This window comes from Grus americana, chromosome 17 (genome assembly GCF_028858705.1).
Source record: "Grus americana isolate bGruAme1 chromosome 17, bGruAme1.mat, whole genome shotgun sequence".
NCBI lineage: Eukaryota > Metazoa > Chordata > Aves > Gruiformes > Gruidae > Grus > Grus americana.
The window spans coordinates 1,505,253-1,519,886 of NC_072868.1; the positions used below are offsets into that span (position 1 = coordinate 1,505,253).

Below are 14,634 nucleotides of genomic sequence, written 5' to 3' on the forward strand. Positions count from 1 at the left end.
AAGGCAGAACACAACTCCTGTGGTTGATGTACACCAAAATAAGTATCTCACCTCGCAATATTACTATGCTTAGAGTGAAACTGTGAGTGGCTAGAATAGGTGACACTTGTTCTTCCTACTATAATGCTTCTACCTCTAAATTTTGAAGTTTTAGAGTCTAGTTACAATTGGGAGATTACTCTGTCCCAAGCGAGATTGTAACCGTCTTTGCGTGAGCGATGGGGAGGGGCATTTGAAATATGATTGCTGGATTTATTATTTACACATGGAATAACTTGAACCGTTTCCAATTCCTACTTCAATCTAGTTCAGGTTGGCATTGTAACATCTGCATCTCGTCCACACAGCAATTATGTAAGTCAAAGAGCAAAAGTTGGGAAAGTAGGAATTTGTCTCGGGAGCCTGGAAATCCCAAAAATTTAGCTGAGCTGATGTTTGGTACGTCCTTGAGAGATGATGCAAAATGCTGTGATCATTTCAAAGATCAGTTCAAATGTTGTTGGTCAGAAGGTAAAGTTCCTGCGACACAATTAGCGGATCTTTGCTGTGTTTCTTGTGTGCTTTGTAATGTCTATTTAGTGTGAATAGGAATGCATTACTTTGAAAAGGTGAGAAGCAAAACTAATACAAATACTGCTTTGCGTAGTGGCAGCTATGAACAGTTGAAGAATTTTAACTATCTGTTCTTGGGGTCGTAATGGTGTCTGTTAACATTGTGATCAGCCCTTTCTCCCATGTTTTGTTCTGCGGTTAGGTGGAAAGAATCAGCTAGCAGAATGTGGGCTCTTAACTCTCAAAGCTTCTTCACGCATTATTATTTTTGCTAAATGTGTATGTAGATGTCGGAGGGGAAGTTTCGGTTGTTTCATAATCCAATAAAAATTGAAATAAACAAACTGCTCTGAAGTGGCTCATAAACTTCTACCCTTGTAGCTACACCTGTCAATAATACGTCTAAGTTGGTTGGATGAACGTAGGTGAACGTTAATTGAGAGTATCTCAAATACTCATTTTTAAAAATTAGGGGGTTTACTCATTTTAAAAGCAAAAGCTTAAGTTTTGCTCCAACGTTTTGACTTTGGGCATGAACTGAGTACAGTGATTTCAGTCCAAACTACTGAAAACCGCGGAGGGAAAGCTCTGCGGGTGATGCTGGGGTTGGAGGTGACTGGAAGATGCAGCCTGTGCTGTCATGTGGATGGAGTTGTGGGGAGAATTACTGGTGCATGCAGCTCCTGGAAAAGGATTACCCTGTAAATGCGAATAAGAAACGTTAGTGCTGTTAAGTCAGTAGGTGTTAAATAGATCGCATCTCATCTGCTTGGTGTAATCACAATGAACAGCTGCACCCCCTGGATCTGCTAGTCAAAGAGCAATGTTTCTCCTAGAAATGGTCAAGTGCAAAAAGCTTCCCCCCCCCATGCGGTGTTTGTGATCCTTGTTCTGCTCGGTGTCAGCTGTCAGCATTCTTGCTCAACACCAACGTGAGAGGAAAATAATCCAGCAAACAGTCTCTCATGATCACGGTGATGCCGTACAATTAACCTGGGGGGAAATGGCAGGGTGCATCAGCTGCCCTGGGGTGGCACCTCCTGTTCTGCTCAGCTCTGGTACAAGCGTGGCACTCAGCGCAGAGTAAGTGCTCACGGTAACTGGGGAGGCAGGAGAAAACATTTTGAGAGAGCCCCTTCACTTACCTCCTCTGGGTCTATTTGCTGACAAAAATTGTTGCTCTGTGAGCTGAAAGCATAGTCCACCAGTTGCCATAATTTAGGTGTCACCTATGTACGTTTGACAACCCAGAGCAGAATTGTTTTGCAGTTCTCTATAGAGAGTGTGAAACTGAGGCACAGCGTTGCAGCGACTTGCCCAGTAGGAAGAAAAGCTACAGATGCCAGTTTGTACTTCAAACTTACTCCAGTCGCTTCATGTTTTGTAAGGTCTCTATCAGGCTTTTGGGTCAAATGAGCACGGGACGTGACTGTGGCTGAGGACAGGAATGGCAGGGACAACCGCCTGCAGATGCTGCCATCCTGTGAAGAGCAGACTGCGTGGGGATGAATCCTGGCCTAATGTGTCCCAGAGCGTCTCTCGTTAAGCACAGCCCTGCTAAGTCTGCACTAGTTAGGTGTAAGTGGTATTAATGGCATAGCAGAGTCTGATAAGCCATGTCAGAATAAATTTAATAAAAGCATTACTAAGAGCTACATTTAAATAAACAAAAGTTCATAGAATATCTCAAGTTGGAAGGGACCCATAAGGACCATTGAGTCCAACTCCCTGCTCCTCGCAGGACTACCCAAAATTAAACCACATGACTAAGAGCGTTGTCCAGATGCTCCTTGAACTCTGACAGGCTCGGTGCCATGACCACTTCCCTGGGGAGCCTGTTCCAGGGACCGACCACCCTTCTCAGTGAAGAACCTTTTCCTAATGTCCAACCTGAACTTCCCCTGACGCAGCTTCATTCCATCTCTTCGTGTCCTATCGCTGGTCACCAGAGAGGAGATCAGCACCTCCCCTCCGCTGCCCCCAATGAGGAAGATGAGGGCACCCCTCAGCCTTCTCTTCTCCCAGCTGAACGAGCCAAGTGACCTCAGCCGCTCCCCGCAAGTCTTGCCCTCGAGACCTTTCCCCACCTTGGCCGCTCTCCTCTGGACACACTCCAATAGTCTGACGTCCTTTGGGTACTGAGGCGCCCAAACCTGCACCCAGAACTCGAGGTGGGGCCGCACCAGGGCGGTGGAGAGTGGGACGAGCACCTCCCTTGACGGGCTCGCCGCACTGTGTGCTCGCTGCACCCCAGGGCACGGCTGGCCCTTGGGCTGCCAGGGCCACTGCTGGCTCCTGTTCCACTTGCCATCGCCCCGAGCCCCAGAGCTCTTTCTGCTGGGCTGCTCTCCAGCCTCCCGTCCCCCAGTTTGTAGGTATGAGTTAAGATGCCTTAGCACAGAGGTTGTGGAAATGGAAGTCAAGGCACAGGAGGGAGAAATATCTGGTATTACATCAGCCAGAGGGCTCACAGGGAAGCCAGGTGTGGTGGGTTGACCCTGGCTGGAGGCCAGGTGCCCACCAGAGCCGCTCTCTCACTCCCCTCATTCACTAAACAGGGGAGAAAAGGCATAACGAAATGCTTGTAGGTCGAGATAAGGACAGGGAGAGATCACTCACTAATTGTCGTCATGAGCAAAACAGACCAAACTTAGAGAGGGAATTCATCTAATTTATTACTAGGCAAAACAGAGTAGAGGAATGAGAAAATAAAATCAACTCTTAAAACACCTCCCCCCACCCCTCCCATCTTCCCGGGCTCAACTTCACTCCCGGCTTCAACCTTCCCCCCCTCAGCGGCACAGGGGGATGGGGAATGGGGGTTACGGTCAGTTCATCACATGGTGTTTCTGCTGCTTCTTCATCCTCAGGGGGAGGACTCCTCTCATCGTTCCCCTGCTCCAGCATGGAGTCCCTCTCACGGGGTGCAGACCTTCAGGAGCAAACTGCTCCAGCGTGGGTCCCCCACGGGGTCACAAGTCCTGCCAGCAAACCTGCCCTGGCGTGGGCTCCTCTCTCCATGGGTCCACAGGTCCTGCCAGGAGCTTGCTCCAGCGTGGGCTTCCCACGGGCCGCAGCCTCCTTCAGGTGCCTCCACCTGCTCCGGCGTGGGGTCCTCCACGGGCTGCAGGTGGAATCTCTACACCCCCTCATCCTTCCTCCATGGGCTGCAGGGGGACAGCCTGCTTCACCGTGGTCTTCACCACGGGCTGCAGGGGGATCTCTGCTCTGGTGCCTGGAGCACCTCCTGCCCCTCCTTCTGCACTGACCTTGGTGTCTGCAGAGTTTCTTACATCTTCTCACTCCTCTCTCCGGCTGCAAAAGCTCTCTCTCTCTAAGTGTTTTTCTTCTTCTTAACTATGTTATCACAGAGGCGCTGATTGGCTTGGCCTTGGCCAGCGGCGGGCCTGTCTTAGAGCCGGCTGGCATTGGCTCTGTCAGACACAGGGGAAGCTTCTAGCAGCTTCTCACAGAAGCCACCCCTGTAGCCCCCCCGCTACCAAAACCTTGCCACGCAAACCCAACACACCAGGGATGCCTCCTCTTTTTTTGCCTAAAGTAGCCGTTTCCTAGGAATTCATCATTCTGAATTCATGATTTTTTTATAGCAAGCATAGCCAGGAACAGGGACCTGATGGAGAAGGTGAATGCTGGGTGGCTTTTCAAGTGACTGAGTTTCACTCTACTACTGATTTGAATCTATCTGAAACTCCCACTCCAGCATAAAAGGATTTATACGGGAAGGCCTTTTCCTATACTGTGCCACTGAAGGTTTATTTCAAAGGGGGGAAGGAGGCAGTAGCAGCAAAGGAAATACCTGTTACTTCCTGATTTTCAGGATCTAATTGCTTCATCAAAGTTTTTGATGTCATCTTTTTAATTTATTAAAAATTTCAGAGTACAAAACTCAAGGTGATAAAAAACCCAGCAGATAGTCACACTAGAAACAAAAACTTGTGTCTGCACTCCCCGAAGCGAGCCAGGACACTCCTTGTCATGGTTAGGTATGGCAGTCGCCTCTTCCCAGCCCACCCAATGTGCGTTGAGCACCGTTCTCAGCAGCCGCTTTTCGTGCATTTTGGTCCTTGTGCTTCCAGTCTTGGTTCCTTCCACTCCTATCTTCTGCGGATAAGCGGGACAGACATGACGTGTCCAAAAGGCACGCTTCTCGGGTGGCCATAAAATACTAACGGCTGGGTGGGTAAGCTGCCCTGGTTTTTGACCAGAGCACTTAAGGAAGCGCTACTCAGCATTGTACAAGAGTCAGTCCTGCATTTCCTCTGGAAAACTAATTCCAGTGATCCTTTTGCTTCCCACTGGTCTTGGGGACTTTGTGTTCACGTTCTCTGGTTATCGCCTGAGCTGTGGTTTGAGGGCTGAGGAGGAGAGGTTTCCCCCCTCGGCTGGGGCAGCCCCTGCCCGTCCTCAGACAAGGCCTGGGGAACTGGTCTGGTCCCTGGGGCCTCTTGGCTGCTGCTGCAAGGAGGACACCTTACCTCAGTGATGCAGTCCGACCACTCTCTCAGGGGGGTTAGGTTAATGCTATTGACTTGGAGAAAAAGCAACTTCTGGCTTCCAAGCCCCCCTGTCCCATCTAACCCAAGAGAGAGAAACAGTGGAGAATTTCCAGCCACCGGGCAAGGTGAGGATGGGGACGCCAGGAGCCCGGAGCTCAACGTTTGCCTTAGGGAGCCCGGTGCCAGCGCTGGGTTCCGCAGTCCCGCGGGGACGAGCGGCTCGGTGCCCGCCGGTCCCTGCGTGGGAAGGACCAGAGGAGCCGGGGGGCGGCGGCCTTGGGGCGCCGGGGCCTGGCCGTTGCCATGGCGACCTTCCTCCCGCCGGGCAGCTCCCCGAAATCCTGCGGCGGGATTAAACACTGCCACTGCGGCGTGGAGGAATACACGGGTTACCATGGCGACGGCGCTCATTAAGTGCATGCATTTCCAACCTGCCCAATTACCGCCCCCTCCCCCGGCGCACACACTCACGCACACTCACACACGGCCCGGCCCGGCCCAGCGCCCCTCCCGCCGCGGGCTCCGCGGGCTCCGCCGCCCGAGCCCCCCCGCCCGGTGCGGCCCTGCTCGCAGCCCCGGGCCGGGCCGGGCCGTGCGGGCGCCGCGACGGCGGCCCAGCCGTAACGCGGCTCTGCGCGGCGCACGCCGGGCCGCGTAGCCCCGCTGAGGCTCGGAGCAGAGCCCTGGCCGGGCCCCGGCCGCCGGGGCCCCGCCGTGGAGGTAAGGAGCGCGGCCGGGCATTGCCCACCCCGGGAGCCGTCTCCCCGCCTTTGATTTTCCCCCACGGGCGAGGCCCTCCCTGGCCGGGCGAGCGGGGCCGGGGCCTGCTGGGGCTGGGATGGCGGGGCCGGATCCGCTCCGCGCCGCCCCCTGCAGCCGGGGCGGCCCCGGGCCCGGCGGGGGAGGGAGGTTCTGCCATCGCCGCCTTTTATCGAAAGCCAGGCGGGGCGGGCCGGGCTCGCCGCCGCCGCGTCCTGGGCAAGGGGGGCGGCGGGGGGACGGTGCCGACCGGGCCGCGGCGGGGAGTAGGGGGCTACGGGAGCGGAGCGGGCCAGGGGCTGCCCAGCCCTGCCCGGCCCTGCCCGCCCCGCGCCGGGTCGGCGGACCCGCTGTGGGTCGTTTTAGGACTGTAACATTGATGTGCAGCAAAGTATTTTTTTCCTCAAGGCAAGCAACTATGCCCAACAGTAGGGGATATCTTAACAGAAAATTAAAAAGGACGTGCAGGCGCGTATCTCCTTTGGCTAAGTTCTGGACTGGGCTGACTGGCCCCGGCTGGGTGTGTGTAGTGCGAGGCGGTGCCCAGGCGTGGCCCAGCGAGGCAGGGAATGGGACTGTTCTTCCCTGGCTTTCCCAAGGGATCTTCTTTGGGACACACAGAGGCTGGAAGTCCCTTCCAGGGTGGACACTTGACCGCGTTTCTTCTGGTGTTTCTCAAACACTGGATGAACATTTGTTGTCCTGGAGCCTGAAGATGACACCGCTGCAGTCCTCGAAAGGGTCCTGCAGCGTGGAGGGCGTTAATCCAGCCTAGGAGAATACAGAACAAACAGCCCAGGCTACAAAGAGGATGCTCCACATGGTCTAGGACAGGTTCTGGATTTCTTTCTTTACTAGTTATAAAGGAGATAAAAGACTGGACATTTTGAAATATTTCGGGATCACCTATCAATCCTCTTTGGATGTTTCTGCCTGCTTATAAGTGTAACTTGTAGAACAATACCCTGTGTTGTGCCCTAACTCTGTGCAGGCCTGGCACTGTTGGCAGTGGCTTATGGCAGCAGAGTGAAAGGTGGGACGCAGGTGTCCCCTTTGTGCCTCTCTCAGTGGTGGCTGGGGGTCTGCGCCCAGTCAGAGCTGCTGGGGCTTCAGGCTGCCTTCTGGCCTCAGCATTGAGCTTAGATGGTGTCACCTTGAGCCCTTTGGGGTGGCACATGACATCACTGGTAAGTGCTCATTCTCCCCACTTGCGGATCTGAGCAGATCCACAGGCCCAAGAGCTAGTGCCAGTGGCAGTGGCACTCCTGGGGACAGCAGGTGACACCCAGCCCAAGTGTTTCTGTTTTGGCAGCTGTGTATGAACCTTAAGCTGAAGGCAGCTTGCTGCTCTCTTGCCCTTCTCCCTCTGATCTCTGTCTTCACAGAATCTATTTGCTATTTTGAAATGTGCAACATGAACGGCATCTTACTGCATGGAAGGATGTGTCAGCCTGTTTTGAGATGTTGATAAATACCATGATCCATTCCAAACCTCACCCCATGCTGCAGCAGGACATAGGAGGACTTTGTGGTCCCTGGTTTATTCCGGAGGAGGCATTGCCTCCTGGGTTTAAAGCAGCAGTCAGACTTGGAAGGGAAGAGGCATGTGTGTTTGTCTTTCTCCGCTGGGCCACCTGCCTGTGTGAAGGGTGTTACGGAGTGTGCTCCTGTGCGTATATGGAACGGATACTTTCTGCAGTGCCACTAGTCTCTTAAATGCCTGCCTTGGGCAATGCCAGAAGACAGGGGAAGATCCAAGGGAGCAGCTCCCAGCCCACCACGTCTCTGCAGTGCTCTGGTGTACTGCTTGTATTTTTAGCACGATCCCAGCTGGTGCTTTTTCTTAAAGGCTCAATTTTGCCACTGGAGGTAATTAATAATCCATATGTCAGCTGTTATTAAGGACAAGGAAGTTCTCTGTTATGGCTGAGGAAATTCCTGAAAAAATAATTCACAGAATCACAGGCTGGTTGAGGTTGGAGGCACCTCTGGAGGTCACCTTGTCCACCCGCTGCTCCATCAGGGCCACCCAGAGCCAGCTGCCCAGGACCGTGTCCAGGCGGCTTTTGCGTATCTCCACGTAGAGAGACTCCACCTCCTCCCTGGCCAACCTGTGACAGTGCTTGGTCACCCCGACAGTGGAAAGATGTTTCCTGATGTTCAGAAGACCCTCCTGTGTTCCAGTTTGTGCCCACAGCTGCTGGCCCTGTCCCTGGGCACCACTAAGAAGAACCTGGCTCCGTCCTTTCCGCACCCTCCCTCCAGGTATTTACACGCACTGATGAGATCCCCTGAGCCCGCTCTGCTCCAGGCTGAACAGTCCCAGCTCCCTCAGCCTCTCCTCGTGGCAGAGATGCTCCAGTCCCTTCATCACTTCCACGGCCCTTTGCTGGACTCTCTCCAGTACGTCCCTGTCTCTTGTACTGGGGAGCCCAGTGCTGGCCCCAGCACTCCAGGGGTGGCCCCACTGGTGCTGAGGGGAAGGATGACCTCCCTCCACCTGCTGTGACGCTTCTCCTAATGCAGCCCAGGATACTGTTGGCCATCTCTGCTCCAAGAGCACGCTGCCAGCTCATGGTCAACCTGGTGTCCACCAGGTCCTTTTCTGCAGAGCTGCTTTCCGGCTGGGTAGCCCTCAGCGTATACTGGTGCAGATTTCAGGAATATTTAAAAATCTGAGAAGCCACAAAACCAATAAAGAAGTTAATATTGTTAGAAATACAGTTATTTTAAGCCAATTTTGTGATTAAAAGAAATACATCTTTTGACTGGACTGTGCTTTATAAAGTACTGACGGGATTGTACAGCGTCTCTGTGCTGGGAGCTGCTTTTCTCCGTGCTCCTCTGTGGCCTGTAGCACGCAGCGTATCCCTCCTCTTTCCAAACAGTGGCTCGTTCCTCATCTTTGCTGTGGTTTTGTGAGAGGGTGGGTGTGAGACTGTGGCAGAGCTGGAGGCTCTGGTGTGTAGCAGCCGTAGAAATGCTTGCTTTCCAAGCCCCTGTGTCACTGGTCCAGGGTGCCGGTGTGCCAACACCCAACATTTCTTGTTTGATGAGCTAGAAACTTTGCGAGCAGCAGAACCAGTGAAGTCTGGTTGCCTTAAAATACGTGTTTTGTGGCCAGTTTCCTCTGCACATGTGAATTACGTGTGCACGGATGAGCTGACCCCAGCCATCCTCTGGTGCTCGGGAAGTTCAGCCCACGCCCCGGCCGGACACCCTCCCTGGTGAGGTGCGGGGCAATGCAGGGACCCAGTTCTCTGTGCAGATGCTTGGTTTCCCAGACTTGAAGGTTTTACTCTGATAGAGACCACTGCTACAGAGACATCTAATCTTGCTGTCAAAACTGGTTGAAATAGGCTGGTGGGGTCTGACTACAGACGGATGGCCGTATGCACTTACGTACTCGTACATGGAGGATGTGATTGCAAGAACTACTTTACCGGAGCAAAGCAGACCAAGACAGAGAGCGCTTCTGGATGAAAGGTGTCGTGAAAAATTCTTCCTTCCAGCCAATGTGTTGTGGTCTCTCCAGAGAGGGCCCACAGGTCAGGGTGTATGCGTGGCCAGGGCTTCCTAGGGTGGCTTTTCTCCTGTCTGGTCTTCTCCAGAGTGGGAGCCTGAGGTCATTGGCTGTCCCTCAGCAGAAGGCAGAAGAGACGAGTGGGTGTGCAGAGTTTTAGATCCCTGTGGACCTAAAGGAAAGACTGAATGGCAGGTTTGCTGGGGAGTGGGGCTGGCCTACGTTCTCTGCAAGATGTACAGAATTACACTCAATACCAGGAAAAATGGAGAACTTGGGGCCTCACCGTTAAGTCCAAAATAGCTTTCACCTCTACAATTGCTTGCTATTTTAAAATCTGGATGGTGGGATTTCTGAAAACTGCTAAGTGTTGGCCTAATTCTGGTCCTGTAAGGACAGGCAGAGTTTTATCAGACATCACTGGGGCACATGTAGGCCAAAAGCTTTTTAGATCCCAAGTAAATAAAAAATTTAGAAAATAAAGAAACCTTTTGTTCATCATCTAGAGCAGTCACCAGAAAGGGATCGCACTACTTTGTTTTGCTAATTGTTGTGCTAATTTGCAGGGAGTATGGTTTCCATCCTGGGAGGTTTTCAAGACCAGTCTGGAAAAAGCCCTGAGTAACCTGGTCTGATCCCGTAGCTGACCCTGCTGTGAGCAGCGGGTTGGACTAGAGACCCCCTGAAGTTCCTTCCAGCCTGAATTATCCTGTGATCCTTAATGGGTCATACCAGGGCTTGCAGGAGACCCCTTGAAGTGATCTCTGGGGTGGTGGTACCTGCCCAGGCTCTGGCTCCATGCACTGAAGCAACTAGACTTGCCTCAGCCATGGGCATCCTCTCCCTGACATCTATCAGAGGTCCTACTCTCAGGGAGCAGGGTTGTCCAAATGGATGTGTGCCGGTGCCTTTTTCCTGCTGTGACATGGCAGATCATAGCTGTGCTCCTTTACAGAGACGCTTGCTCTCTTCTCCCCTTTTCCTCATATGCTGCTCCCGACCTGAGATGTTTCACAGCAGGTTGGGCTTCCAGGGGGTTTTCTGCCAGGGTTTTGAAAACTGAGCTGCGAACAATGTCTTCAATCCTGATTCTCACTCCTCTGGGTTGGAGATGGAGTTCTGCAGCCCGAGTGTTGTGTCATGCCCATGTCCATCCCACCAGTAAGGCTCCAGAGCACTGCAGGGTAGTGGTCCAGAGCAGTGCTCTGGGGCTTGGGACTGTGTCTGCAGGGGTTATCTCAGAAATCCTGAGTTAAAAGTTTAACAATGTGTGCTATGGTTGATGTGAGCAGCATTGGTGGTAAATTGCTGCCTAACACCATGGAAGCCCTTGACAAGAGGTGGGAGAGCCCTGGGAGTCACTTACAAGTTCACACCAAGAATGTTCTTGCTGCTTATGTGTGACCTTGGAATAGCTTTGGGCCTGTCTCCCCACCATGGATCTTAGAAGGAGAGAAATGTGGCTTGAGACGTCTGTAAGCATAAGGTTTTGTGGTGTCCAGGACCTCAAAGTCTTTGCTGCCCTGCGGGATGGAGCAGGACATGTGCTGGAGGAGTTGTGCGCAGAATTTGTGCTCAACATGTATTTGAAGGTCAGGAGTTGGGGCAGGGCGTAAGGAAAAGATTTCCGCCAACAGGAAAGAGGTTGCTCTGGCCAGAGGTGCCGAGGGAAGTGGCGACGCTGCTGCTGAGGGGCAGATAAGAGGAACAGGAGTGACAGTTTGTTGTAGGGCAGGGCCGAGGGCTGGACGGGCTCCTCTGCCTCCCTCAAGCTCCTTGGAGGGCTCCTGACCCTCTGAGCTGGGCTGCCCGGCTGTGGTGTGGTGAGAGGACATGCCCTTTGCTGCAGCGAGGCCTTTCCCAGGAGGGTGGTGGAAGAGGGATTGACTGGAGCTTAAGTTCTAAATCTCAATTATTGAGTTCTTCCAGTTTAAGGAATAGTGTCGCAATCTGTAATCCAAATTCATTCTGTTCACCCTGAACTCATAAGGCGCAGGAGAATGAGTCTTGACAGCATCGACAGGCAGCCCTGCAAGGATTTGGAGAGTGTTTGACACGTAATAATTGCTGCTGGTTATTTCCTGTGCAAGGATTTGCTGTTGTGTTCACATCGTAGTCTGCTGTACAGAGGTGGGTTTGAGCATCACCCAGCTTGGACACTGGATCCAGTTATTTCTCTTCCTTTCTAGCATTTCCAGTCCTAAGTTCTGTTCAAATAAAAAAGAAAAGCCAACAGCTCACACAAAACGAGGCACTGTCCTTGAAACATTTGACCCAAGTGATGAATCAAGGATAAATATCAGATTTAAGTGCCTAAGAAAGCAGATAGATTCCTAGGGGGGGATTAGGAAGCACCAAGACAGGTTGGCTGCCAAATTAAGTTTGGCTTTCAGTGGGAATCTGGTGTCCAGCTGAGTTACTCAATTCCTTCAGTTCTGACGCTTAACAGTGCTTTTCTGATGTTGCACCTGGAGGGCCTTAAAGGTCCATGCCATCTGTCAGCTGAACAGCAGGTATTTCTGATCACAAACCCAATAGCACTGTAAGAGAGAGGAAGAAGCAGGTCTTCTCCTAATGTGAGCACACCATCCCACTCTTTACCCTCTGTTTCTAACACCTGTATCTTAATGTCTCAGGTTTTAAATTTCCAGACTTTGCCCTTTGTAGCCAAATTCTTATTTAATGATGCTTCACTGAAATCACCATCCTGTTTTCCACATGGCTGTCTTGTCTTTCAAATTCAGGTCGCAACCTGAATCGAGTGCGGTCCCCGTAGCAGCCCTACCTCCTTCCTGGCAGAAAATGCTTTGAAGAGGGTGTGGGAAACAGGGCAGGTCCAAAATCCTTCCCCAGCCTAGTGTCCTCAGACCCCAGCAGTCGCTGGGACGCTCAGACCATCATTTTCAGTAGGCACAGAGAGATCCGCCTTCCCTGAGCACATCCGATGACACTGCTGGGTTTCTGCGTAACTCTGCGTGTCTGTCGCGTTTTTCACTAGGGCAGGAGCAGCACCAAGAGCCCTCTCTTGCCGAGGCACCCTGGGCACCGGGAGGCAATGCTGTTCTTCCCTCTGCCTTGCCGGCAGACCCTGGTCTGGGGACGTCCTGGTGTCAGCACCATCCTGCCTGCTGGGGCACAGCAGGGGCCAGCTGCTGCCCTGGGACAGGGAACTGAGAAAGGCAGCTGGCAGGGCTGCTGTGGCCAGGTCCAGCTAGGAGCTCAGGTCACCAGGCAAGGTCTGACAGATCAAGCCAGGACGTCAGCTGGTAGATCAGGTCCTTCTGCTGCCAGACAGCCGCTGGAGACCAGCACTGCTGCAGCGTGGCATAGACAGGCTGAGAGTGGACTGACGTGGAGCGCCTGGGTCCATGGGTGGGGGTCCCAGGAGAGGCTGGTCAAGGCCACTAAGGGCCCTGACACCTTGCCTACTCCTTGAAATTCATGGCTAAATGGGTTGAACATTGCCAGTCCTGTGAGAAACTCAGCTGCGTGCAGTGACTTCATGTTCCCCACCCCCTTCCACCCCAGTTAACTTCTGTCACTTGTGAAATTCTCTCTTAACAGCCATTTAGAAGATCAAGGGTGACTGCCCAACAGGAGGACTTCAGGGACCTCCATCTTCTCCAGGGTAGGATTTGCCAACCCTCAGTCACAGTCTGCGTTAGAGTGGTGTAGGCCCCAGTGGGAGCCAGGAGCAGCCGTAGCTTGTGGTGGACCTGCTGTGCTTATACCATCTTATGGTGGTGCCAGGTAAGAAAAAACCTTCAGCGTTTGTAGACTCCGAGCTGGAATCTTGCAACAGGGGCTTTACTAGGTCATGTTGGTACCAGCTGTGACCTTCATGCTCTTCTCTGTTGGATTCAATGGGCCTTTAATACATCTTACAGGGGTTTCTGCTGGGAGATGGTGGAAAGGGAGGGCCCATACTCCACAGTATCTTTCTCACTCCTTTCTCGCGTTTGTATTTGTATCCAACTTGATTTCTTTCTTGCTGTCTTCCAGTGCCTCGCTCTGTGCCTAGGCAAGGTGATGGACAGCAGAGCAGAGATGGAGGTTGTGAGAAGCACGAAGGGGAATGCTGCTGGGGAGGTCAGTGTCCACGTGGTCACCACCGAGAGCACTGTGCAGAGCACCCACCTGCCAGCGACTGCCTTCATCATACCAGGTATGCGGGACTGTCCTCTAACTGGTGCCTCCCCAGCCTTCTCCCCCGACATTGATACCTCACACTCTTTGTACATCTGTGCTCCTCCCAAACCTTGGGACGCGAAGCCATGCTGCTGCTGCCATCTTAGAGGTTCTCTGTGGCTATCCCACATCACTTGGACAATTTGTGGCCGATCAAAACCTCTTGCGTTTGAAACCAAAGCCCTGATGTCTGGGGCCCTGTGCCAGGGCAGCACAGTGTGCTGGTGCCTGCTCTGCCAGGCATGTGGACTCCTGGGTTGCCACATTATCGTAGAATCATAGAATATCTCAAGTTGGAAGGGACCCATAAGGATCCTGCTCCTCGCAGGACTACCTACACCTAAACCACGTGACTAAGAGCGTTGTCCAGATGCTCCTTGAACTCTGACAGGCTCGGTGCCATGACCACTTCCCTGGGGAGCCTGTTCCAGGGACCGACCACCCTTCTCAGTGAAGAACCTTTTCCTAATGTCCAACCTGAACTTCCCCTGACACAGCTTCATTCCATCTCTTCGTGTCCTATCGCTGGTCACCAGAGAGGAGATCAGCACCTCCCCTCCACTGCCCCCCTTGAGGAAGATGAGGGCACCCCTCAGCCTTCTCTTCTCCCAGCTGAACGAGCCAAGTGACCTCAGCCGCTCCCCGCAAGTCTTGCCCTCGAGACCTTTCCCCACCTTGGCCGCTCTCCTCTGGACACACTCCAATAGTCTGACGTCCTTTGGGTACTGAGGCGCCCAAACCTGCACCCAGAACTCGAGGTGGGGCCGCACCAGGGCGGTGGAGAGTGGGACGAGCACCTCCCTTGACGGGCTCGCCGCACTGTGTGCTCGCTGCACCCCAGGGCACGGCTGGCCCTTGGGCTGCCAGGGCCACTGCTGGCTCCTGTTCCACTTGCCATCACCCCGAGCCCCAGAGCTCTTTCCGCGGGGCTGCTCTCCAGCCTCCCGTCCCCCAGTTTGTAGGTAGAACCAGGATTACCCCATCCCAGGTGCAGAATTTGACACTTGCTCTTGTTAAATTTCATATGGTTGGTGATTGCCCAGCTCTCTAGTCTATTCAGATCTCTCTGTAAGGTCTCTCTACCCTCAAGGGAGC

General features: G+C 53.2%; 1 protein-coding gene across 3 annotated transcripts in view; it reads left to right on the forward strand.

Moving 5' to 3' along the window:
• Positions 1-5,646: 5,646 nt before the first annotated feature.
• Positions 5,647-14,634, forward strand: part of L3MBTL1 (L3MBTL histone methyl-lysine binding protein 1) — a 29,898-nt gene continuing 20,910 nt past the window's right edge. For 2 of the 3 annotated variants that reach the window (XM_054845837.1, XM_054845838.1), the window contains exon 1: positions 13,338-13,516. In XM_054845837.1, coding sequence (XP_054701812.1) covers positions 13,381-13,516 — 136 coding nt within the window. In that variant the 5' untranslated portion in view covers positions 13,338-13,380. Of the gene's footprint in view, positions 5,790-12,915; positions 13,102-13,337; positions 13,517-14,634 lie in introns of those variants that run through there. The other variant, XM_054845839.1, reaches the window with a different exon arrangement.